Source organism: Fusarium pseudograminearum, chromosome 4 (assembly GCF_000303195.2).
Source record: "Fusarium pseudograminearum CS3096 chromosome 4, whole genome shotgun sequence".
In the NCBI taxonomy this organism is placed as follows: domain Eukaryota; kingdom Fungi; phylum Ascomycota; class Sordariomycetes; order Hypocreales; family Nectriaceae; genus Fusarium; species Fusarium pseudograminearum.
Genome location: NC_031954.1, coordinates 2,420,592 through 2,443,056, shown reverse-complemented (window position 1 = coordinate 2,443,056; position 22,465 = coordinate 2,420,592). Strand labels below are relative to the sequence as shown.

Below are 22,465 nucleotides of genomic sequence, written 5' to 3'. Positions count from 1 at the left end.
AAGATTGTCCCTCAACGTGGTAGTCAAGTTACCCTAGACTTTCCCAACTCGGCGACCTGCCATTCTTGGCGACAGGCCGCGTTTTTCCTGTTCCTGTTGAAGAAACATGGCTGCCGTCTCCCCGATTTCCCTCGGCTCTAGGGTCTATTATATCAATGGAGGAAGGGCTGCAGAGCGCCGATGAATAGGAGGATATAACAAGTAAGCAGGATACTGAATCAATCAACTGAGGTCAGATTTGCGTCTTATTTAGGATTTTCTTAAAAACTGTTCTCAGTTATCACTCAGCTTATGACGGCCCATCGCAGACGTGGCCATCATTATCCCCACTGGGAAGTTAAAGACCGAGACAGCGTCTTCCTCCATTTTGACTCTTGACTTGACCCTATTTTCCTATCAACATCTACTCGGGAATAGCCTCAGCACGCAATGGGCTCACAAATCGCAGAGCCTGAAGAAATTAACGTGCTCGTCACGGGCTTTGGTGTATGTTGCCTTTCTTCCTGATGTTGAACGTCATATGTTTATTAGCCGCCCCGCTCGACGTCACCCAACGTAGCGCATTGCGTTGTGAGGACTGTGAACAGTTAAGCAATTGGAGGAGAGAGAGAAGGGGACATAGAGGTAGAAAATTATAAAAGACTGTGCTAATACGTGGACTTGATAGCCCTTCAGGGAGCAATACCCCATCAACCCTTCGTGGGAGATCGCCAGCAGTTTGCCGTCACATCTGCCACCATTGCGCGCCAAAGACCCTAACTCGAGGCATGCGGCTATTCTTCCACCAGACGTGCGCATCTCGGTGCACCCAGAGCCTATCCGAGTCAACTATCAAGTTGCGAGAGGTCTAGTACCGTCGTTCTACAATACACCACGGCCATTCGACGTTGTTATCCACATCGGTATGGCGGGTCCGCGACCATTCTACTCCATCGAGAGGCGAGGTCACCGTGACGGGTACAAACACCCAGACGTTGATGGGGAATTTGTTGACTCGGAGGAAGACCGTCAAAAGGATGACTGGCCCTGGCGAGGACTACCAGAGGAGATAGAAACCGAGCTGGATCTCGACCAGGTTCTTTCTCTATGGCAAGGGCACAGTTCAGTAAGTGAAGAACACATTTGGACTTTTGGATTATTACTAACAATACTCCCCAAGAAGTATGATGATGTTCGCATATCCGAAGACGCAGGGCACTTCTTGTGTGACTTTATCTACTACTCGAGTTTGTCAGAGCTGTGGAAGCAGAAGAGGCCAAGAAAGGCAGTGTTCCTCCACGTTCCGGCAGATGCTTCTCCTTCAAGTATTGAACGAGGGAGGGACTTGACATTGAACCTGATACGATCCATCGTCGAGAGCGAGATTGTTGCCAAGAACAAACCTCCGGAAAGCAAGGTTGGAGACGAAGAGTTGTGATTTTCGATTAGTATATATGGTGCATCAAGTGGATTCAGTAACGAGCCATGTACCTGAGGTGCAATCTAATATGTTTTTAATTAAGATCTGAGGTCACATTCGTATTATTCTATAGTCGGTGTTGGCTAAGAGTATGACATGACATTAAAGATAAACACCCTGTTGAAGGCAATGCATTGTTGGTTCGTTGCATCCATAGTAAGTAAAACTGTTCCTATATCGGCGACGAATCGGTGGCTTTGGCTTAGTTATCGCCCCATCCGGAGATGCTGTAAGTGGAAAGCGGGAAGCTTCCAAATCCCCTCCTCTCCACATAGAAACCTCTTTTCACTACAACGTCACTTACTTTGAACCGATAACCCAATTCCTCCTATCAAAATGTGTAGAAAGGCCACATGCGGAACATGCAGCAAGTACAACCATGAATCCATGTTATGCATTACTGTCAGTGCTGACAATATCTAGACAAGACCTCCTGGTGGGGTTGCGGCAGCCACATCCCGTCTGTCATGGACACTATTCCTGACGCTGACCGCTGCGCCTGCGAGCCCAAGGTCGAAGTCGGCGGTGTCTCGTACCCGCCAATGGCCGCATCTCCAAACTGACTTATCGAGAGGGCTGCTGCGCTGGTTCTCTGGACACGCGGGAAGAAAGCGACGTGGTCGCCCACTGGCGTTGCTGAGGAACCTTTGAAGTCATGATGACGATGATGCTGTGATGGGCTAGAGGATTGTACAGTACATGAGATATGAATTGGCGTGGCGTTGAGAGGGTGTTTGAGGGGGTCGGTATTAGGGCAGACTAAGGTATATTATACGAGTTTTTGGAAAGCAATCACAAGCATTGTGTTTAGTGATACGGTGCTGCATGTGGGTTGAAGGAATCCCTTTGGTTCAGGATCAATAATAAGCCACAACTGCCAGACATTATGCATGTGATACCAGCGTTATAGCCATTTGGGGCATTGCTGAGAATTCATAATAATTTTGCAGAACATGAACGACTGTAAAAATGTATATTCAATTCATGTTGGATATATCCAATGTCCTCTTAATATGGAATGTTTACTTTACCTTCTTCTCGCGCCACCAGCAGCAGCGGCATCGCCCCTGTCTGCTAAAGACACAACTTCCTGGATGCCTGCAGCCTCTTGTTCTTCTTCTAGAGCCACAATCTCCTCACGGCAATCCCACCATTTCTCCTCGCTGAGCTCAAACGCTTTGGCCTTGATCTCCTTGATGGGCATGGTTTCAGGTTGAATGTTCTTCCATCGTAGGCTAGTCATCAGAATCTCTTGCCACTCATTTGAAGTACGAACAAAGAACTCTCGTCGAGTCTCGAATGGCTGTTTGATATGTCAGTAGTGTGTTTTATGTGGTTGAGGAAGGGCAAAGGTCTTACTCTAGGATGAGGAAGCCCGTCATCGACAGATGTAGCCGAGGTCTCGGTATCGTCCTCTTCTGAAGGCGTTGATGGCTCTGAGGAGACCTCGGAAGAAGCCTCGGAGGTCTCATCTTGCTTCTTCTTGCGCTTGCTGGGAGTGCGCAGCTGCTGAGATGCTTCCTCATCAGCCTCCTCGTCCTCCTCTTCCTCGTCCTCCTCTTCATCATCCTCTTCATCGTCATCCTCGTCATCCGACTCCTGTAACGAAAGTTAGCCAATTTAACCCCAAACACGGGTTTCGAATCACTCACAATCCAATCCTCCACAGGTCGACTGAATACTTCCTTACAGCCATCAAGCTTTCCGAGATCGATAGCGTATAAATCATCAAAGGTGAACTCTCGGTCACCCTTCTCAAAAGTGCCGCCGTAAATGTACAGAACATCGTCTTGAATTGCCAGTTGGGCATTGAATCTCACATGAGGAGGCTCCATGGTCACCGGCATCTCTCTTGCTGGCTTCTCGTCGTCCTGTTCCTCTTCCTTCTTGGCGAGCTCAATATCATCAGCATCATCAAGAGAAGCACCACTTTCCAGAGCGGCAAGTTGCCTTAGTAGCTCATCCTCGTTAGCTTGGGCACGACCGCGGCGACCTCCCCGAGGCTCTGCAGCAGCCTTCTTCTGTTGGCGAGACTTTCGTAGACCAAGGGGCATGAATCTGTTTCGTTCAATGTTCCAAGCAAACAGCTGGTTAAAGAACTCGCTGTCCATGCCTTCCTCGCTGGCTTCGACATCGTGCACACCTCCAAAGAGGATACCACGGCCCTTGTGCCATGCCATGGTTGCACCAGCACGTGTAGGATTGGGTGCGTTGGCAGGTTTCTTTCTCTTTTCCCAACGTACAGCAGGGGGTGTATTGGGACTGGCATCGGTAGCAGGCTGAGAGATTCTAAGGAAGAAACAGTCTTCGTGAACCTTGGGAATCAGAACGTTTCGCTGAGCTTGGCTGGAGCCCTTGTTGCCCTTCTGCTTAACGTTGACCGTCGACTTGACACGCGAATAGCCTCCATATAGAACTGCACCCTGCTCATGTGGTAGAAGAGTAAAAGAAGATCTGGGATCCGGCTTAAGCTGCGCTGGAGGTAGTTGAGGTGAGTGCCACACAAAGTTGACAGTATCAAAGATCCATAGATCGGATAGATACTTTGTCTGGTTCGAGGTATCCTGGAATCCTCCAAATAGAATAATATACTGTTTCCAGTAAGACATTCGGTGACCACTTCGCGCAGAAGGACTCTTGTCCTTGCCCTTGAACTCAATCTTTGTCCATTCTCTCGTTGCAGGCTCCAGCCTCCAAAAGTCAGAGTAATGATGGAATGTGCCCTGCTTGGGCGAGGAGAACTCGCCACCAAAAAGGTACACATGGTTCGGGTTACCAGCTCTGGTCCAAGCATGGCCAGATCGAGGCAGAGGAGCATTGGGTGAAGTAACACATCGCCACTCATCGCGGTTGATGTTGTAGATGTTTAAGTCGTTATAGAACTGGGCAAGAGAGCCGTTGAAGTATTCTCCACCGAACAATAGTAGAGTGTTGCTATCATGGGGCGAGGCCATCAACGTAGACGCAGCTCTCGCCCTTGGTGGTGCTTCAATTACAGTCTCGGTGACCTTGAGAAACAGCTCTTGTTGCCGTCGATACTCCTCAAGCACCTCATCAAGATCTACATCCTCAGCATCGCTTCCCTCGATCTTAGCCGCCTTGTTTTTAGCCTTCTTCTCTCCCTTGTTGGCCTGCTTGGCCGCCTTTTCGGCCTGATCATAGTCATCAGTCAAAAGTTCATCATGTTATGGGTCGTGGAGGGGCAATTTTTTGGAGGGGTAATTAAATAGAGGGGCAACAGGTGAGGCAGTAGTAGCACAAGATATGGATAACGGCACCTTTTTGGCCTTTTTAGTATCGGCGTTGTTCTTCTTCTTGTCTTTGGCCATTATGCAGAATATATGGCGCTTTAGAAGAAATATGTCAAAGGTTGGGCTCTGAGGCGAAAATCCTGCGCGCAGGCGGATGGGGTTTATTACAAGTTTTGACCAAGTCAAAATCAACCATTCAGAGGACAGTGTTAAACTGAGCCATACACGGTGACGTCTCCTTGAGGGAAGGATATGCTCATAACAATTCACAATGTCTCCCCAGACTATAACGTAGGTGAAAATAATGTCTCTTTATTTATGGATGAATTTGGTATCGATACATGATCTACTGAACAACAATCCGTTCAAGGGGTATCCTTACTCGCGCTTCTTGGAGTATTTGCTTGGAAGAAAAGCTACCAAGGCCTTGCTAGCTCCCTCCATACAGTACTGTACAACCTCGACTTTCCTATCTGGAGGCGCCAGTTTTGCAATCTGTCGGATATCACTAGTCCTGGGCAGGAAAAGGGCATGGTCCAGTCTGTTGTACGCGTTATGCAAATCGTCGAGATTGTACGGCTGCATGTTGTACAAATTGAACACCTCGTCGGTACGGTATCCAGGGCCTCCCCATGGCGGACTCGAAAACAAGACTGTCTCGTCAAGATTTACTCTCAGGTCAGGATGCAGCTCTTCTGGGCGGTTGAATAATTTGCCAAGGTACTCGAAGCTATCCCCGAGGATCCATGTGATTAAGCCTGGCTCGATACCATACACTTTGGCATTGTTTTGAGCACAGGCGAGTGTAGAGGGATCGCGCTCGATAGAGATAACGCGACTCCAGCGTTCCGAGAGGGTAAAGGCAATTGTGTTGCCGCCTGCACCGCCGAAGACATCGATGAGAATGTGCTTCTTCTCATCAGTACCGTACATATCGTTGGCGACTTGGCTAAAAGAACATCAGCTTAGAAAGAGTGAATGATTCAGTTTGAAAACTCACTTTGCCACTGGCTCAGGTGTTACACCGAACCAAGCATCATCTGTCATGTAGACTCCATAATCGTACAGAGAAAAAATAGAATACCGCTGGGAAAAATACCTAAGTATATCAGTAACCGATTATCTTGAAAGAAAGATTTTACTCACTTTTGAATATCCCACGGTACCTCATGCTTTCCTTCGTAATGGTGGCACTTATCGGTGAGAGGCAGCTCTTCAGCAGGCTTCATCGTGTACTCGGAATTTTCTATCGACATCTCTGCTGTTGGAGTACCTATTTTTCACGTTTGAAGTGAGATGGATTTTTTTTTCCATGTTAAATAGAACCCATGTCGTATTAAGTTTGAAAAAGATGTTTTGTCACGACAAAGTGAACTTGAATGTTGAATTTGAGCGCGAGGCTGTCTCGAAGCTCCCCACAGTGTGTTCCACATTTAGGTAGATTAGAGGCCTTGGCACGCTGCAAGGCTACCAGCGATACCTGAGCAATGGTGACAGCTTGCTCAATGGCCCGCCCTTGAGCTTTTATTTCTATTTCCATCTGACCCAAGACCCAACAACCCCCTACCTTTTCAATCTCGAAGTTTCGTAACATTTTCTATATAGACTGGCGCATACACTAGAAGAGCCATGTTTAATGCGCTAAATCGTTTCATATCGCGCCTGGACGGAGACGTCCAGCAGCAGCGGCAACAAGAGCGAGGCTCCTTTGGCTTCCAGGTGTTGCGCAACACCAACTTGGAGCTGGCTATCGAGCCCTGGTTCGATTTTATTGTCGGAATTAATGGGAGACCCATCGTACGGGCCCATACGCTAAATTCCTTCCAGATACATTTATCACTAACAGCTGTCATAGGAGGACCCTGAACCTGCTCTTTTCAGTCAGGAAGTGAGGAACTGTGCGGGCAGCACAGTTACCCTGGGATTATGGAGCGCAAAGGTACAATATCTGCCTCTCTTAAATCAGCACATCAATAGCTGACAATATTTAGGGCCAGAGAACCAGGGAGATCCATGCTCCCGTTGCGCCAGACACTGCATCCCTCGGCTTGTCTTTGCAGTACGCCCCTCTTGCTCTTGCCGCCAACATCTGGCATGTTTTGGATGTCCCAGCCAATTCACCCGCCGACGTCGCCGGCCTGCTGCCCTACAGCGACTATATCCTTGGTAGCCCCGAAGGTGCGCTGTATGGAGAAGGTGGCCTGGGGGAGCTCGTCGAGGACTTTATCGGACGGCCGATGCGCATCTGGGTTTACAACAACGAATACAACGTCACACGGGAAGTCACGATACAGCCTAGCCGGGATTGGGGTGGTCAGGGTGCGTTGGGATGTGTTCTTGGATATGGCGCTCTTCACAGGATACCCCCTCCCCTGAGTGAGCCTGTTGATGCTCCTGGCGAGACCATGTTCGACGGCGCCACCAACGAGAAGAGCGAGGATGTATTTGTGCCCGCTGCCGCAGGCTCAGAGCTTCCGGCCCCTCCCACGGGAGACTTCCTGGTGCCTGCTCAGATGATAAGCAACGCTCCTACAAGTGCCCCGCCAAGAGGAGGGAAGAAGAAAGAGCGCCATGGTCACGGTCCCAACCCATTGATGGATGATTATTTCAAGGAGGAGGAAGAGAAGAGCCGGGCCGTGGACAATGCGCCGTCAGCTAGAAACTCACCAGCACCCCCTCCACCAAAAGCAGGCCCTCCAAGAGACTCGCCCAAGCCGGAGGCTCAGGCCAATGGCGAAGAAGCGCAATGAGTAGATGGCAAAATAGCATGTGCAAATGATTCCCCTTTTTAATAATTTTTCTGTTCTATTCCTCCATCTATGGGTAAAACTTTTAAAAGGACTTCGTAAGCGGTCGTCTTGATCGCACATTGCCTGGCAGGCCCTCCGATTGCACCAAATTGCCTCAACATAACATTAGTTAATGAAGTTGACAGCAAAGATATGCACCATTATGCTGACAGTGACATATTCAGCGAATGACCTGGTACGATGTTTAGTTACTATTTCCTTTCTGATAAAGACAAAAACAAACCTCTCAGGCGTAATGTCTACGCAGTCAGTAGGAACTGCCTCGTTTGTTTGGAGTCTCAGGCCAACTGGGGTCATATCAATATCCGTAGTCTCGAGCTATTCGCCATGGAAACTTACCTGTGAAGACGAACTGTGCTACCGTCACACAGAAACCAGACAGGAAAGCGTTGAAGGGCTAAAAGAGTATCAGTATCCGCAAGCCTGCGCAGGTGTTCTTTGATACGTACGAAAGTGCCGGCGATGGCACAGTTGACGAACTGAATTGCACCCACAACGACCAGGTACACCAGAAAGACGTCAAGCAGCATGATGCGTTGGGGAGTTTCATTGATGTAGTGATTGTAGATAGTCTGAGGAATACGGTCCCACTGAACATCGGCCCTAGCGTCGCTCTTCTTGGGAACAATAGGCTTGGTCTGCTCAGGTGCAAGAGGGATGGGCGCAGTGGTGCTAGTACTGGCCTGGGAGGTGGCAGCAGCCGCGGAGGTGGTGTCGCGAGCGTTCTTCTTTGGTGCCATGATTGTGGAGGTTGTGAATTCTGGTTCTACTCGGTATGTAGATATTGGTTGTTGATGTGGATAAACCTGTTGGTATCGCGGGGGTTCGATGATGCTTGATTCGTGATGTTCGTGTTGGTGGTTTTGGTTTGTTTAATGGGCAGCAGCCGGAGATGGAGAGCTCCCTCTGGACACGAAAGCTCCAAAGTGAAGAGGCACGTGATTGGTTGAATGAGAGCTTAAATCCCGGGGCAGGGTCCACTCTGAACCTCCCGCTAGTCTGGAAGGTACGTACCTCCCTACATGTCGTCAATGGCCGAGGGCTCCGCCGCTTCTAATAAAGGGCCAAAGTTGCTACTTCATCATCAAGGTTTCAGGAGCAATTGAAATACCAACCGTGGTATATAACCGACATATTATCATCCCTCGAAATGGTAGGTACCGAGCTCATCATACTTTCTCACAATAGCTTGCTGATTTGTTGTCAAAGGCACCTGTCACTGTCAATTACCATGACCTCCAGCTTCCTGCCTATATCATGGGCGCTGTGGTAGCAGGCGGAGGCATCATGGGATACGCCAAGTCAGGATCTGTTCCTTCCATCGTGGCTGGTTGTACTGTTGGACTCCTATGTAAGTTCGAGGTTGCCTTTACTCATATCCTGAAAAAGGGCGCTAACAGTTACTTGTAGATGCTCTGGGCGGTTACCGCATCCAAAACGAAGAATCTTATGGAGTTGAGCTTGCCTTGCTCGCGTCAGTCGTTCTTGGGGGCTCGGCTTTCCCTAGAGCTCTCCGCTTGAGGAAGCCTGTTCCTATTCTTCTCAGCGTCATTTCGGCATTCGGTCTCTTTACCTTTGGCACTGCTCTTCGAAGATAAGTTTAAGTGAAGCAGGGAAATATGACATCTGGATGAGGTCGAGACATGGATAGCCTCACACCTGTAACTAGTAGGAATGAATAATATATTTGTTATCCTGAGAATATTCCAATGTGCATTATCTAACAGATGAATCAGGCCATATTATAAGCTGAAGAGGTCGACAGATGGAATTCGAGACCGAATCCACTAGTTATACGCAAACGGCGCTTCTTGCATAGAAATGAAAGGTAGGGAGCAACAAAAGCCAAATGCCCCAACTATAGGCCGACCCGAGCCGACAGACTACCATGCAGATCCCAATAACTAGGTACTAATTCTCTCAAAGACTACTAATAATGTTAAACTAATTGGTATTGAAAACGTCAATATAAAGGACGACCCTGCTGTAGAGTTATTGCCGGTTATACTTCCATTTACCCCTGATGTGGTTATCTCGAGTGACGCGCTGAAAGTGATCGAAGGATTATGGCGTCCGGCTTGCTATAACATTTTCACTTGAGTTGGCATAATGGAACAGCAGAAGGTGGCATGTTCAACTTTCAGAAGACTTTTTTGTTCATTGGTCATATATCTTCTCCAGTTCCTGTGGTGAATTCGACTTGAGACCAAACTCTTCCGCAATAGTCATTGAACGGGTATTCACAATGACCTGGAAAGCACCCAAAGCGGGGACCATGTGGTGGCCGAACGGATCGCATCATGATAATTAATACTTGTATATCGTCGAGTATAGGTACAGTTCGAGTCCCTGGATTCCATACGCCCGCCTTGTGAATCGATCATCCGGAACGCCAACCCAATTATTTTTATAGTACATATTGAAGAGACTCAATCGTTGATCGAATATCATCGAATTCGGAACCGTCGGTTTCGTGTCGTGAGGTTTCGTCGTCTCGTATTTACAGTCCCAACTCGCGCTGCTGCTCCTTAATCTTGTCACGCTTTGCACGGGCAGCGTTGCGATTCTCGGCCTGCATCTTGGATCGCTCGATCTTTAGACATTCGTTGACCCTTTCCTTGGCAGTATTGCAGCTTCCAACAGCCTTGTGCATGAAGCCCTGGGCATGGCACTGTTCGAGTGCGGCGATAACCTCTTCGCACGCTGCAATTGACCGTTAGCACACAAGGTAGAGGGAATTATATGCGAAGAAGTTTCGCTTTACCTAGAGCGTTCTTTGTATGAAGATGGGGATGCATGTTTATTTCGAGATAACTTATTGTCAGAGTTAAAGGACCCTGAAAGAAATCCGAGGATCGCCACAGGTTGATGGGAAGATTAAAGATTGGGGCGGAAGCGCACGGACCAGGTGGGAGATTCCAGCACGCCCAGACTTTTGGAGGGGCATTCACTCACTTCATTTGATAGCGAACAACTTTTTGATATCCTCATCTAAAACCAAAAGAAGCAACATTAGAGCTAAAGCCCAAAACTCTTCTCAGAATGTCTACAGCAGCTGCAGGTCAAGTGCCTGCTAAGAAGCAGCAAGGTTGGTCTTTGCCCCGCCCCCTCACAATATCTCAGTAACTTGTTGTTCACATCTGTTCAAACTCTCAGATCTTCAAGTCACCTATTCCAACTACAAGAACACTCTTCAGCAAATAGCCCAGAGGATTGGTGATATCGAGCAAGAAGCCGAGGAGCACAAGTAGGCACCCTTATCTCAGCCTCTGCCAATGATTTCACCTTTCTGTCAAGAGAAAGCATGACGTCGGTGTGGTCAAATACATATCTTGCCATGTTACTCTACAGCATCTCACCATATTTTCACCACCTTTGACTGACTCAATATTGAACAGGCTCGTTTTGGAGACCCTAGAACCCCTTTCTGAGGATAGAAAGTGCTTCCGCCTCATCAATGGAGTTCTTGTCGAGAGGACGGTCAAGGACGTGGTCCCAGCCCTCAAGACGAACCAAGAAGGACTTCGCAAGGTGCTGGAAGATTTAGTGAAACAGTACAAGACGAAGCAGGATGATCTTGAGAAGTGGAAGGTAAGTTGACCCTTGCGAATGATGGTTTCGTGTTTTGCTAGGAGAGGTGATGCTAACAGGTAACGTGCAGAAAAAGCACAATGTGCAGGTTGTACAGCAATAATGAATGAGATTACGAGGTCAGAATTAAACAAAAAGATTTCCTGTTATACAAGAGCACTCAGGTCTTGCCCGAACCACCGAACATCATGACTTCTGCCGCGGACGTTGAGAATGCTGAGGATATTGAATACATCACATTTGACAGAGCGTTTTACAGTGGAAAACTGATAAATTCCTTCCTTCCAACAGTACTTGATCCGATATCCTCGATACTGTATTCCGCCTTAATATAGACGAATTAGACGGATTTGTTGATTGCTGACTTGCCGTCAGACGGCCCCAATTTCAGGCTGAACAGGCAACACGAGGAGTAAAGTGAAAAGATGGTGTAGATGCGTTGTACATTTTGCTGCGCGTTGTGTGGGTTTTGGCGGCAAGGGCGTCTGCATGTCCAACCGCATTGAGGCCCCGGGGACCTCAAACATGTTGACGTGCAGAGCACAAGAGACATAACGTAGTGTAGCGAAATGCAATGCGAGACCAGAAGGGCGGACATGTGTTTGTCTGGACAGAAACCTTCCGATTGACAAGGCTTACCCACCGGCTGCATCAACTGTACATGTATGTCATGGTCGAAGAAGGGGCAGCGCTGAGGAGGCTACAAGGCGAAGTCAGGTAATGAGGTTGGTCGAAACCTGTCGCACATCAGATGTCTTGGCCTGTTCAATGTTCTAGTATCATGGATTTGTGTTGGTAGACAAACTGCATGGCAGGCGAGAAACTAAAGGATTCTTCATATGACATGATGTACAACTGGCGTCCTGTCGTATGTATACAACGCTAACTAAGATTGACTGTGTAGTTTCAAGTGATCTTCACCGAGATCTAAAAGAGTCTGATCGATATGGAGTAGTCTGCAAGTCATCAGTTGCTGCCTTTATTCCCACGTCTCTCATTCATGATTATCGCCGTCCAACAGCACCGAGACTTATGCACTCAGCTTTTGCAGCAGATCGGCCGTTAACAAGCAAAAGCACGATGGAAGCGTCTGACTGGCTGTTGCTACGTCCACATCCTCTCTTCAAATGTTGGCTTTGCGGCACAGTGATGGGTTACTCCTCTATGATATGCAGCTTGACTCCTCAAAGATAGGCTTTGAAGTAGCTTCTGATGTGTTGAAGCCCAATCAATTTTGATACTCGGGGACGGCCGAGAATGGCGGCATACACACCTATGACAAGAGAACTTGGTCATGGAACTCGGCGAGTTCATAGGTGCAACCTAAAAGTATAAGATCGTCAGGCACTGCCATTGAATTGCATCAACAGGTGATATATCGTTTTCGCATCCGCACTGCGAAGGACGTTGCTGCGTTGCATACATCATCATTTTCGTTGCTGATTTGACCGCCAAAAAGACATGTAAGCCTCAGTAACTCTATTCGTCTTCATCGGCGATCCCCCCCAGCAAGATCCGTGCCGTATGACATAGAAGTTCTGGTCTCTACAATTGTTTGTGGCTTGGCTGAATCGACAAGTGCACTTTCGGGGTATTGGATGAATACGTTGGGTTTCAACTTTGAAAGTGCCTCAAGCTGAACATGGATGTCATGTTACCTACGCTGGAACTCCGTTCATGGTAACTGCAGCAAGCCTCGGCTGAAAAGAACAGTTCAAAAACACATAAACAAAAAGTTTCCCCGGGATAAGCTCTTTGATTGGTAAATTTGAGCCTACTAAGATGATACTGGTCCCAGCTTGTCGGGCCTTTGCAGATAGTTGGAAATTCTGGTCCAAGAGTCGATTATGTTAATAAAGAGGTCGAGGAGTTGACTTGTTTTCATCCGTTAGGCTCAGGGCTCAGTTTCTGGCTTGGTTTTGAGGCATGCCTCTGTTCTTTACGGGAGCTTACAGGCTACGAAATGCAGATGAGGCCCAGAGTAGAAGAACAGGCTACACACTGCGATAACCCCAGCTCAGCCCCAAGAGCCTGGGTGACAAAAGTGTGGGAGCCTACACTTTTTTATGGGTGGCTTGATGAATAACACTTGCCATTGCCAAATCAAAAACCAAGGTCGTCCACCCTCTTGTTACCGCCCAGATGGGACTGATCGTGACCGGTCAAGTGTCTGATACGTTGGCGAGTGCCTGGATCCGAACGTCATTTTGAGGAGACATCAAAGAGATGGGGTCATTTTTGCACATTGTCAATACAGAATATCCTGATCATACAGAACGCAACAGAAGGCCTCGTTAAAGGGCGTCCCCCGACTCTATAGCAGCCGTCATATTGGGTGTATTACCTGATACACGTTTTTCTCGGCCAGTACAAGCCACCGTAGCGCAGTATGGCACAGTATCACTAGAAACACGGGCTTCTTTTTCGTACGATTGTCCTCCCCCGGACGGACGCAACTGCAAGGTAAAAGGGATTTTGCGACACACCGCCTGAGCCTGGGGCCATGTTCGTGTGTAATGTAGGTATGCCCTGTACCCTTGAGTTGGGGAGTGTTTGCAGCAAAGGCCCAGCCAGTGCTTTAGCGGCTGAAGGAATCAAGGAAACGAGCATGTTGATGGTCCATCGTGCGAATATTCCTTGCTCGGATCAGACGGGATGCATCTGGCGGTGTCGAGCTCTGTAGAGACACCCAGAAGTGCAGTGAATGGCGAAAATATTCATGCTAAGTTGATTATCAGCTAGGGACTTTCATATTCTTTGTTGCTGTGTGCAGCAAGTAGTAACTAATTGGTGGTGGTTGTTTTGATCGAGGCCCGTGCTATGGATGACATCCATTCATTCACTGTAAAATTTGAGCTTAATGAGGCTAGTAGCTAGAAGCGGCCCGCATGTTATCGATAACAAGGCCGCCTAAGTTCTTACTGGGAGCCTGCTGTTAGTCTACTGTAGCAACCATACTAGGCTTTCAGCCTTGGCTTAAGACGTCTGTTTTTGTTGGCACCTGCTAACGCGGGCTGTGAAAACGAAATATCCACTTGTTGGGTCCCATCCTCTCCCAGACTTGCATCTTACTTTAACCTTTCCAGTATCAGCTCATGCTCTGGGTCGCGCTTTATCTTGACTGCACGTTAAGCCTCTAAACACAACTGATCATTATTATTGTTTTGCTTTATTTTGCTAGCCAACTGCTTTTGAACATTTGTAAGTACTAAGCTTTGCTGTCAGGCAACAAGGCCCACGCCCCATAATATGCACCCTCAACTGCGACCACAAAGCGAACAGCTCAGACACCCTTTCATTGCTCCTCACACTCACGCTCACCCATCAATCGATCAATCACGCCTCTCTTTAGCTTCGCTCCATCGTCCTGTCAGTAGGTGCAGTAGCTATCCATTTCCCCTGTCTGTGTGCGAACCCCATCGATTGCCAACTATCAATCAGTCATCGACCTGTTGATCAAGCTATCACACGCCCCTGCTTAATCCTCTCTCTACCTATCCCTCTCCGTTTGTTCCTGACGCGATTTGGTACCGTTGGACCATGCGGCTCATGGGGATCTGGAGATTCACTGGAGCTGCAACTGGATTTGGCATTGGCGAACGAGATGCTTGCCATTTGAACTCCTCGTGTAACCCAGTCCTTCCTTCACGCTCCGTACCCGGTAAACCTTTCGCACTCCCTCCCGTTCTATCGCAATTGCGACCCGAATCTGCGCCCCTCTGTCCCCGTTGATTCGATCCTGAGACGCTTCGCTTTAGTACTGGTGACGTCCTATCTACCCTTCCTTCCCATTGCCCTGCGTCAAAGTCCTGCGCGTAATTTGTCTTCCTGCGCGTATCCTTTCCCTTCCCAACGCGTGTGTTACATCTTTGCTCTTGCTCGCACGCGTCGGCTCTTGCCCTCGATTTGTATGCATTAGCCGTTACTGACCTGCCTCTTTGGCTTGTTACAGACAGTTCTGTTTCAACCTTTTTATTTTTCAACTACACAACGCAGTATTGCGCAACTTGTCTGCATGCTTTGACATACATACATACCTACATGCATTAACTACTAACACTCTTTACGGGACACACACACACAGATAATATGTACGTATCTACAATCATGGTCTTCTCTGTCCTGCCTACCTACCTACACCTGGACCCTTTGGATCTCGAAGTCTTGGTCCCCCCGCCTTCACCCTGCTTGGCCCTACGTCGAAAGGGTCCACCCCCCTCTGTCCATGATTGTCTTTCACCTCACCTTACCATGCCTTTAAAGTCCACATTTACCAGTCCTTGTCTTTCACGCACACGCCCCCATTATTCTCCATGTGGACAGCGTCATAGCCCAAGATCCCGGGCCAGGGACCACCTGCATGAGCGACAAAGAACCTTACAGTCACTGTAATCGGGACTTTTCGACTAACTTTTGCGCAGCACTGCACTGCAGAACAGAAACAAAGACCCCTCTACCTCTCTTACACACCCTAACGCTTGCAAGCCTTACCGTCTGCGACGTGGCCAGGGACACATCATCGCGAGGCCTAGCTGTGCGAGCCCGAAATCCCCTTTGACAAAGGACGCTAGCAGCCGCTGCAGGTAGCCAAATATGTCGGATTCCCCCCAATCCCCTCCCAAGGAGGTTGACCAAGGTGCACCGTCACCCGACGACGAAGCACAAATGAATGAGCAACAAGACCCACAGTCCGCAAACGCTGCGGGTTACGAGTTTGAAGGCGTAAAGGAGCAAGACCGCTGGCTCCCTATAGCCAATGGTAAGTCATCTATCTCTTGAGGCATCCCGATGTGATTTGTTCGTTCCATTTTCGCGCGAGCTGTTCAACGCCTCAGCCCGCTCAGCCGTGCATATCTGGATCCCTCTCATGTCTTGCGATTCGTCCTCCAAATCTCCTAAAGCGTCTCGCGCCTCAAAGGCCGACAGAGCTGATGAGCTTGATGCTAACATTCGAAACTTTGCTCCAGTCGCTCGCATTATGAAGAATGCCCTGCCTGACAACGCCAAGATAGCGAAGGAGGCAAAAGAATGCATGCAAGAATGTGTTAGCGAGTTCATATCATTCATCACAAGTGAAGGTCAGTAACAGGCCCCTTTATCCTACCGAGACTTGCAGCTACGACAAATCCGAATCATGTCTCTCTCGTGCAGCATGCTAACTCGCACAGCATCGGAAAAGTGTCAACAGGAAAAGCGCAAAACCGTGAATGGCGAAGATATTCTCTTTGCCATGACATCCCTCGGCTTTGAAAACTATGCTGAAGCCCTCAAGGTTTACTTAAGCAAGTATCGCGAGGTAAGTCAAACGGCTCACAAGCCACGAGTTACTCATCCGCATACTAACTCGCGAAAATAGCAACAGAACCAATCCAACCGTGAAAGAGTAAACATGGATAACGGACAGTGGGGTTCTGGTACCATGATGGGCGATGCTAAGGCCGAGTCTGGCGCCGTGGGCGACTTTGGACACGACGGCAACAGCGTTGAAAGTGGTGCGGATCCCAACTACATGTATGGGTCCCAGCCCGGCCACAACGGTAATGCTCCTGAAGGTTTTTAAAGGAACTGATGGGCCCATGGAGTCGAATCTCAGGATACTGCTGTTGATAAAGGCCGAGGCCGTGGACGAGCCCGAACCGGCAGACGACAAAAGTGAGATGGGCAGAACCTCATCTCATACGATGAGCCTGCCCAGTGCAACCGCTGCCAGCCAAAATGAAGTCGACGAATACATCGTCGACGCAGCTCTCACTCAAATCTATCCGATGAAATAGACCGGAAGCCAACCATCTTCGTCTTACGGCAGACAACTGTGTACGCATTGAGATACGATGGGCCACATCGACAGATGTATAATTGACAACGCAAACTACAACCCTGGAACGTTGAGAGAGGAAGATAAGAAATAAAAACGAACATACAAGAAGGAACAGAACAGCGGAATATCGATCATGGTGGAAAGAACTTGGTTGTTATCTGAAGATGGAGGTTTCAGTAGCGTCTTCTGATAGTGTATACTTATGTAAGCGGTTCTGCGCTGGTATAAGTTGCTCCCACTGACCAACATGATATTAATATGACGCCCAGCGTGGACAAATGGTTTTCGTGAGATGATCAAAAACAATGTTTTGCCCTTTTTCATTGGAAGGTTCAATTTAAATTGTAGTTCAACTTTTAGAACCTGCGACGTAATAAGTATACACAAGTGGCACGGAAACCTTGCGTTCAAGTTATGGTTGGTCCATCTTCAAGTTTCAACAATAGACAAGCCTATTCGTTCATTCATTGTGAGAGCTGTAGTTGCATTTAAATATTTCCATAGGTACCTACCTATTGTGACGCAATATGCCAGAACAATTCGATGTGGAGTTTAGTGGAAGAAACCAGTCCAGATTAGGAAGGGAGAGGCACGTGCCGCCTGAAAATCGCCAAAATTGGGACCCCTCAGAAAATGAAGAAAAAAGTTATCCAGCGCTTAAACCATAAGGTTCAATCTTCTTTCACTACCGCCACCTTGGGCAAATAAAACAAGTCCTTTTTCTCTTCCATCACTCTCTCCAATCAACAGTCGTGCTAATGAGATATGCGTATTATGACTGGTAATCACTGCCATTCGATATCTCAACATATTCTTCGATCAATGATCATACCTTGAACATCTCCTAAACAATCACGGACCCTAAGTTCTCTGTTACCTGAGAGACGCCACCACTATTGATTGAGTCAACCCCCTCCTTCCATCGAGCCGCAGCGCACAACGAACGACACATCATCGAGTTTTCGACACGAACTGCATTCATGCGACCTTTTACTCCTACGACCAGGAAACTTTCTGGTCCTGCCGCAAAGAGCTCGACGCCCGTCCGCTCCATCCTCAAGCCCGCGTCTGTCTTGGGCAGGAGAAAAGCCGAGGATGCTGGCCTCAGCGACCCGATCGACGCGCCCGAGAGTCCCACCAAACGTCGCAAAGTTTTGTTCGACGATATCCGAAACGTGACTGTGACGTACGAGGTTGGAAAGAGGACAATGGACGAGGTGAAGCTTGAAGTAAGAACTGCCCTCGAGGAGCATCTCCGAGGCAATGACGGCCAGTATGACACGCTCAAGGAACTATTTGCCACCGATAAGCAACGATACCTGCCGCCTGTCATTGGAGAAGACGACGATACACTGAAACCACACGAGCTTCAGGTTTACGTTGTGGCCCTCACTGGATGCGTTCCCATTCTTAAAGACAAGGCTTGTAACGGTCTTGTCAAGACCATCCTGAACTGCTCCTGGCTCGGACGCGATGATGCCTTCGTCAAAGTTTTCACACATTTTCTTGCTGCCCTAGTCAGCGCCCAGGGCTCTTATCTATCACCCGTTCTGACGATGATGGTTGGGAAATTCACAGACAGTCGGTCCGACGTGTGGAGCGTCCCGGATTTCCCTGAAGTCAACCGCGAGACAATGCGCGATAGGCTGCATCGCACATTGCAGTATCTGCTCCAGATGTTTCCATCCGCCCTTCCTGTGCTAGAATGCCTCCTTGGTTCCAAATTCCCGTACCAAGATGGATCCAAGCGAGTCCACATGAGCTACGTGAAAAACCTGCTCCGCGTCAAGGATTACCTGCCAGACTTGCGCGACGAGGTGTTTGATCTCATCCTCAACCGAGTGGTAAAAATTGACTCTCAGATGCAAGTCGATCTGGAAGATGGGGATGACGAAATCACTGCAGCCGTTATGTACGCACTAGAAAAGCAAGTATTCACAGGGGACTGGGAGAACGACGACGGCGACGATAGTGATACAGAATCGGTCGATAGCGACGATCCTGATTACGACACAGAGGCCGCCAAGACCAAGTCGATCACGGATAATGTTTCCAAGATGGATGCCATCCTTGACACACTTTTCGAAGTGTATACGCCTCACTTTGACAACCCGGGCTCTGACGTAGCTTTCGACACGTTCACTATCTTGCTTCGAGAGTTCGAGTACATGGTGTTGCCCACCTACAAGTCTCGACACACGCAGTTCCTTATCTTCCATTTCGCCCAGATGCATGACCGCCTAACAGATGCGTTCTGCGGTCAGCTTATCACCACTGCTTTCAAGAGCAACACAGCCAATTCCACTAAACAGGCAGCCGCATCCTATCTTGCCAGCTTTGTGGCCCGTGGCGCCCGACTTCCCGGCAGCTTGATTCGCAGTATATTTGGACTCCTTCTCCATCACCTGGACATTTACCGCAAGAAATACGAACCCCTTTGTCGTGGACCAGACCTGAGGCGATTCCATCCCTACTACAGCCTCGTCCAGGCGACACTCTACATCTTCTGCTTCCGCTGGCAAGATCTTATTGTCGTGGCGCCAGAATCCGCAGATCCTGAAGACCCTGCATCTTACATTGGCCAGGAGATGGAGTGGATGGGAACATGCAGGAGAGATTTATCTGCGCAAATCTTTGGCAAACTCAACCCGCTAAAGGTCTGCGCACCCAGCATCGTTGAGGAATTTGCCAGAATAGCGCACCGTCTCAATTTCATGTATATCTATCCTCTGATCGAAAGCAACAAGCGTATCCGCCTGTCGCAATACTTGACAGCGACTTATTCAACAGGAGGAGCTCTTCGAGACGCTGGGTACGACATGCAAGATGAGAGCTTCCACCAGCTGGACCCTTACTTCCCGTTCGATCCATACCAGCTGCCAATCAGTAAACGGTGGCTCGAGAACGACTATGTGGAATGGAAGTCGATAACAGGACTGAACGCGGAAGACGAGGACAGCGACGATGCAGATGATGAGGACGAGCTCGACGAGGAAGAGTTTGAAGACAAAACCTCGACAGACAGCGACGGCGATGACTACGAGTAAGGCTTTGATGAGCGGATTTATGACGGGGTATCGATTTGTGATTTTCACCAGCAAGGCGTTGGGGCAGTCTGTTTGATTTTAAAAGGGCTTTTACTATACCCGAAGGATTTTGATCGGAATGTAGGAAGCTTCGGAGTTGGGGTAGCCATGACTTAGGGAGGAGTTGGGAAACACTCTAGACACTGAGTCGGTTAGACAAGGGAGAAGAGAAAAGTTTTATGACCCAAGGACATGGACAGCTTCTGTAATCGTTGTATATGCTGTGATGTCCGCGGAGGTGTTGAAGATTCGTGACGTATAAGATCCAAAAAGGTGCTGCCTCGCATCCCTCTTTTCTCGATTATCTTGTAATTATTCACATTCACGTGGCCAAAAGGCGTAACTCGTGCTATTTTTAGCTTCCTCGTCGTATGTACTTACAGAGTAAGCGGGTCATATTCCGCTGCAGATTTTGGCCCACGTTGTCTTTGCTTACTCACCTCAAACTCAAAATCAGTCCAACCGTTTGAGAATGATTAAAAGTGGGCAGACCTCGGAACTTAAACATACTACATAACAAAAAAGGTCCAGCGGCGATACTGTCTTATCTTGTAACATCATGGCGAGTTCGGATACGAGTCCCACGGATACGAGGCCCTCTTTTACTCAGTTTCTGAAAAAGACAAAGCAAAAAGGGCCAGTCTGTGAAGGACCCGAGTGTGCTGCTACGCCGCGGCGGAGAGGGCGGAAGAGTAGAGGAGTGAGCAGTGAGTGTAAGTACACTTTATTATCTCGAGTCTGGAGCTGCGATATATTAAACAGTCATATTTCTTTCCCCCTTGAATGTGCTCCTAGCCGAGTCTGCCATCTATTGCGTGCCCTTTAACTCAGAGACTGCCCGCAAGACATGACTGTCTCATGCTCTCATCCCACCTTAAACGCGCCAGTTGACTAAGACAACAACTAACACGACCCCAGCACCCGAGAATAGTAGCGAGACATCGCCTCAAAAACCTCGCAAGTCTCTCACCGCTACTGAAAAGGCAAAGCTTCGCCGCACCCAAGTCAGAAGAGCCCAGATCCAGCACCGTCAACGCAAAGCAGAGTACCAGAAGCAGCTCGAGGTCGACATCACTCACTTCCGCGAACTCATCGCCCTGACTGAATTTGAATCGGAGCAGTTGGAAAAGGACAACACGTCCATAAGGGCTCTCCTCGCTAGCCAGGGAATCGTGGTTCCGCAATGCAAATCCGACCGCTGCTCGATAAATCATCGTGTCCCGAAAGATGTTGTTGCTGGTCGTGATGATGCTTGGGTTGATGAGGCGCTGGGTGTGAGGCAAAGTACGGAGGGTCAAGCCCTGCCGCAGTACGATCCTGACGGCGGCGAGTTATTTGCCGATGTCAATGTCGACGATATTATTGTTACTCTTAAGAAGGACGATTCAATGGTGACGCCTGCCTTTAGTATCCGGCCCAACGAATCGAGTATCAACGCGACAAGTCCTCCACAACCGCCTCGAGATCTAAATCTAACCCCGTACGAAGAACAAAGGGCCGTCAACTTCATCCTATCGTGAGTGACATCTCCATCTAAAAGTACCGTCTTGATTCTCTAACGCTTCTTAGTCTTGAACATATATGCTGGGATCACTTTTTTGTCGGCGATTACCCTTCACATTCCCACCTCTCAAATGATGAACCAAAGGGTCACACTCTCATGGCTTCTTCACTCTGCATGGCCAATGCCCCCTTCGACGTCTTTGGTGATCGAAAACTCATCTCATCAGCAACATCCTGCCACAACCGTAGCAATCTCGGCCTGGATCCCCACGTACCTCCCGTTCACCTGGAATGGCCATCGCCTCGGATATCTCTCTCTTCTCTCTACGGTCTCGCACAAAGTCTCAATCCCGGAGACTTGGAGATCACGCCCGTCCAAGCTTGGTTCGAGCTTTCTAACCGGTTTGACAAGACCCTACTACTAGAACGTCTGGACCTACTGGGCACAGAACTAGTAGGAGTTTCTAAGTGTTTGGAGTTTGGAGCTGTTATGGAAAAGGATGCTTTCGAGAGTGTCGTGACAAGAGTGTATGGAGGTACACTCGAAGAAGCTATCGCTTCTGCAGCATTGCTCGATCAACCACCTAACGTTTGCAGTATTGCTTCGGGGGGTGCACGAGGCGGTTGCTTAACTACGCCAGCAGGTTTTGTGGGATATGCCCAGGGCTGATTCCAGTATACGGCGTTTACTCATCGAGGTCCAAACCTTTGTATTTCTATTTGCTTTGTCTTGTCGGAACGGAGTCGAGGGAGAGAATTTACAGGCGTAAACATGGAGGTTCTTGACGGCGAGTTTGGAGTCGGGTGGCCATATACCAGCCCCAGTGTTATTATCGCCCTTTATAGCGTTAAGACGGGGGGAGACAGCATCTTTCGTTCGTTTGAATAGCATTAGTATGAGCAAATACGTCGTTAGTAGAGAGCACACGTTTCTTTACCAAATCTAT

At 48.6% G+C, this 22,465-nt stretch overlaps 11 protein-coding genes across 11 annotated transcripts, besides 1 other annotated feature; 7 read left to right on the top strand and 4 right to left on the bottom strand.

Annotated features, from left to right (window-relative positions):
• Positions 1-429: 429 nt before the first annotated feature.
• On the top strand, positions 430-1,417 carry FPSE_02687 (uncharacterized protein; the record flags this gene model as incomplete). The annotated part of the gene is made up of 3 exons (XM_009255806.1): positions 430-486; positions 668-1,105; positions 1,160-1,417. The coding sequence occupies 3 exons, from the start codon at positions 430-432 to the stop codon at positions 1,415-1,417; spliced, it is 753 nt and encodes a 250-aa protein (XP_009254081.1).
• Positions 1,418-1,661: 244 nt separating this feature from the next.
• On the bottom strand, positions 1,662-4,788 carry FPSE_02688 (uncharacterized protein; the record flags this gene model as incomplete). Its single annotated transcript, XM_009255807.1, has 7 exons — positions 1,662-1,686; positions 1,764-1,787; positions 1,996-2,139; positions 2,491-2,762; positions 2,819-3,058; positions 3,112-4,611; positions 4,738-4,788. 7 exons carry the CDS (start codon positions 4,786-4,788, stop codon positions 1,662-1,664), a joined length of 2,256 nt encoding a protein of 751 aa, XP_009254082.1.
• Positions 2,989-3,046: a repeat region.
• A 300-nt stretch (positions 4,789-5,088) lies between the features above and the next one.
• FPSE_02689 (uncharacterized protein) lies at positions 5,089-5,966 on the bottom strand (the record flags this gene model as incomplete). The annotated part of the gene is made up of 3 exons (XM_009255808.1): positions 5,089-5,659; positions 5,711-5,809; positions 5,857-5,966. The coding sequence occupies 3 exons, from the start codon at positions 5,964-5,966 to the stop codon at positions 5,089-5,091; spliced, it is 780 nt and encodes a 259-aa protein (XP_009254083.1).
• A 373-nt stretch (positions 5,967-6,339) lies between these two features.
• FPSE_02690 (uncharacterized protein) lies at positions 6,340-7,460 on the top strand (the record flags this gene model as incomplete). The annotated part of the gene is made up of 3 exons (XM_009255809.1): positions 6,340-6,507; positions 6,566-6,649; positions 6,702-7,460. The coding sequence occupies 3 exons, from the start codon at positions 6,340-6,342 to the stop codon at positions 7,458-7,460; spliced, it is 1,011 nt and encodes a 336-aa protein (XP_009254084.1).
• A 165-nt stretch (positions 7,461-7,625) lies between these two features.
• FPSE_02691 (uncharacterized protein) lies at positions 7,626-8,260 on the bottom strand (the record flags this gene model as incomplete). Its single annotated transcript, XM_009255810.1, has 4 exons — positions 7,626-7,692; positions 7,744-7,807; positions 7,860-7,917; positions 7,970-8,260. 4 exons carry the CDS (start codon positions 8,258-8,260, stop codon positions 7,626-7,628), a joined length of 480 nt encoding a protein of 159 aa, XP_009254085.1.
• Positions 8,261-8,670: 410 nt separating this feature from the next.
• FPSE_02692 (uncharacterized protein) lies at positions 8,671-9,118 on the top strand (the record flags this gene model as incomplete). Its single annotated transcript, XM_009255811.1, has 3 exons — positions 8,671-8,673; positions 8,730-8,871; positions 8,931-9,118. The coding sequence occupies 3 exons, from the start codon at positions 8,671-8,673 to the stop codon at positions 9,116-9,118; spliced, it is 333 nt and encodes a 110-aa protein (XP_009254086.1).
• Positions 9,119-10,020: 902 nt separating this feature from the next.
• Positions 10,021-10,318, bottom strand: FPSE_02693 (uncharacterized protein; the record flags this gene model as incomplete). Its single annotated transcript, XM_009255812.1, has 2 exons — positions 10,021-10,223; positions 10,285-10,318. The coding sequence occupies 2 exons, from the start codon at positions 10,316-10,318 to the stop codon at positions 10,021-10,023; spliced, it is 237 nt and encodes a 78-aa protein (XP_009254087.1).
• A 244-nt stretch (positions 10,319-10,562) lies between these two features.
• On the top strand, positions 10,563-11,214 carry FPSE_02694 (uncharacterized protein; the record flags this gene model as incomplete). Its single annotated transcript, XM_009255813.1, has 4 exons — positions 10,563-10,608; positions 10,677-10,767; positions 10,919-11,111; positions 11,182-11,214. The coding sequence occupies 4 exons, from the start codon at positions 10,563-10,565 to the stop codon at positions 11,212-11,214; spliced, it is 363 nt and encodes a 120-aa protein (XP_009254088.1).
• Positions 11,215-15,704: 4,490 nt separating this feature from the next.
• FPSE_02695 (uncharacterized protein) lies at positions 15,705-16,671 on the top strand (the record flags this gene model as incomplete). Its single annotated transcript, XM_009255814.1, has 4 exons — positions 15,705-15,870; positions 15,947-16,189; positions 16,280-16,407; positions 16,468-16,671. The coding sequence occupies 4 exons, from the start codon at positions 15,705-15,707 to the stop codon at positions 16,669-16,671; spliced, it is 741 nt and encodes a 246-aa protein (XP_009254089.1).
• Positions 16,672-17,909: 1,238 nt separating this feature from the next.
• Positions 17,910-19,976, top strand: FPSE_02696 (uncharacterized protein; the record flags this gene model as incomplete). Its single annotated transcript, XM_009255815.1, has 1 exon — positions 17,910-19,976. One exon carries the CDS (start codon positions 17,910-17,912, stop codon positions 19,974-19,976), a length of 2,067 nt encoding a protein of 688 aa, XP_009254090.1.
• Positions 19,977-20,574: 598 nt separating this feature from the next.
• On the top strand, positions 20,575-22,188 carry FPSE_02697 (uncharacterized protein; the record flags this gene model as incomplete). The annotated part of the gene is made up of 3 exons (XM_009255816.1): positions 20,575-20,728; positions 20,934-21,531; positions 21,585-22,188. 3 exons carry the CDS (start codon positions 20,575-20,577, stop codon positions 22,186-22,188), a joined length of 1,356 nt encoding a protein of 451 aa, XP_009254091.1.
• Between the last annotated feature and the right edge of the window lie 277 nt (positions 22,189-22,465).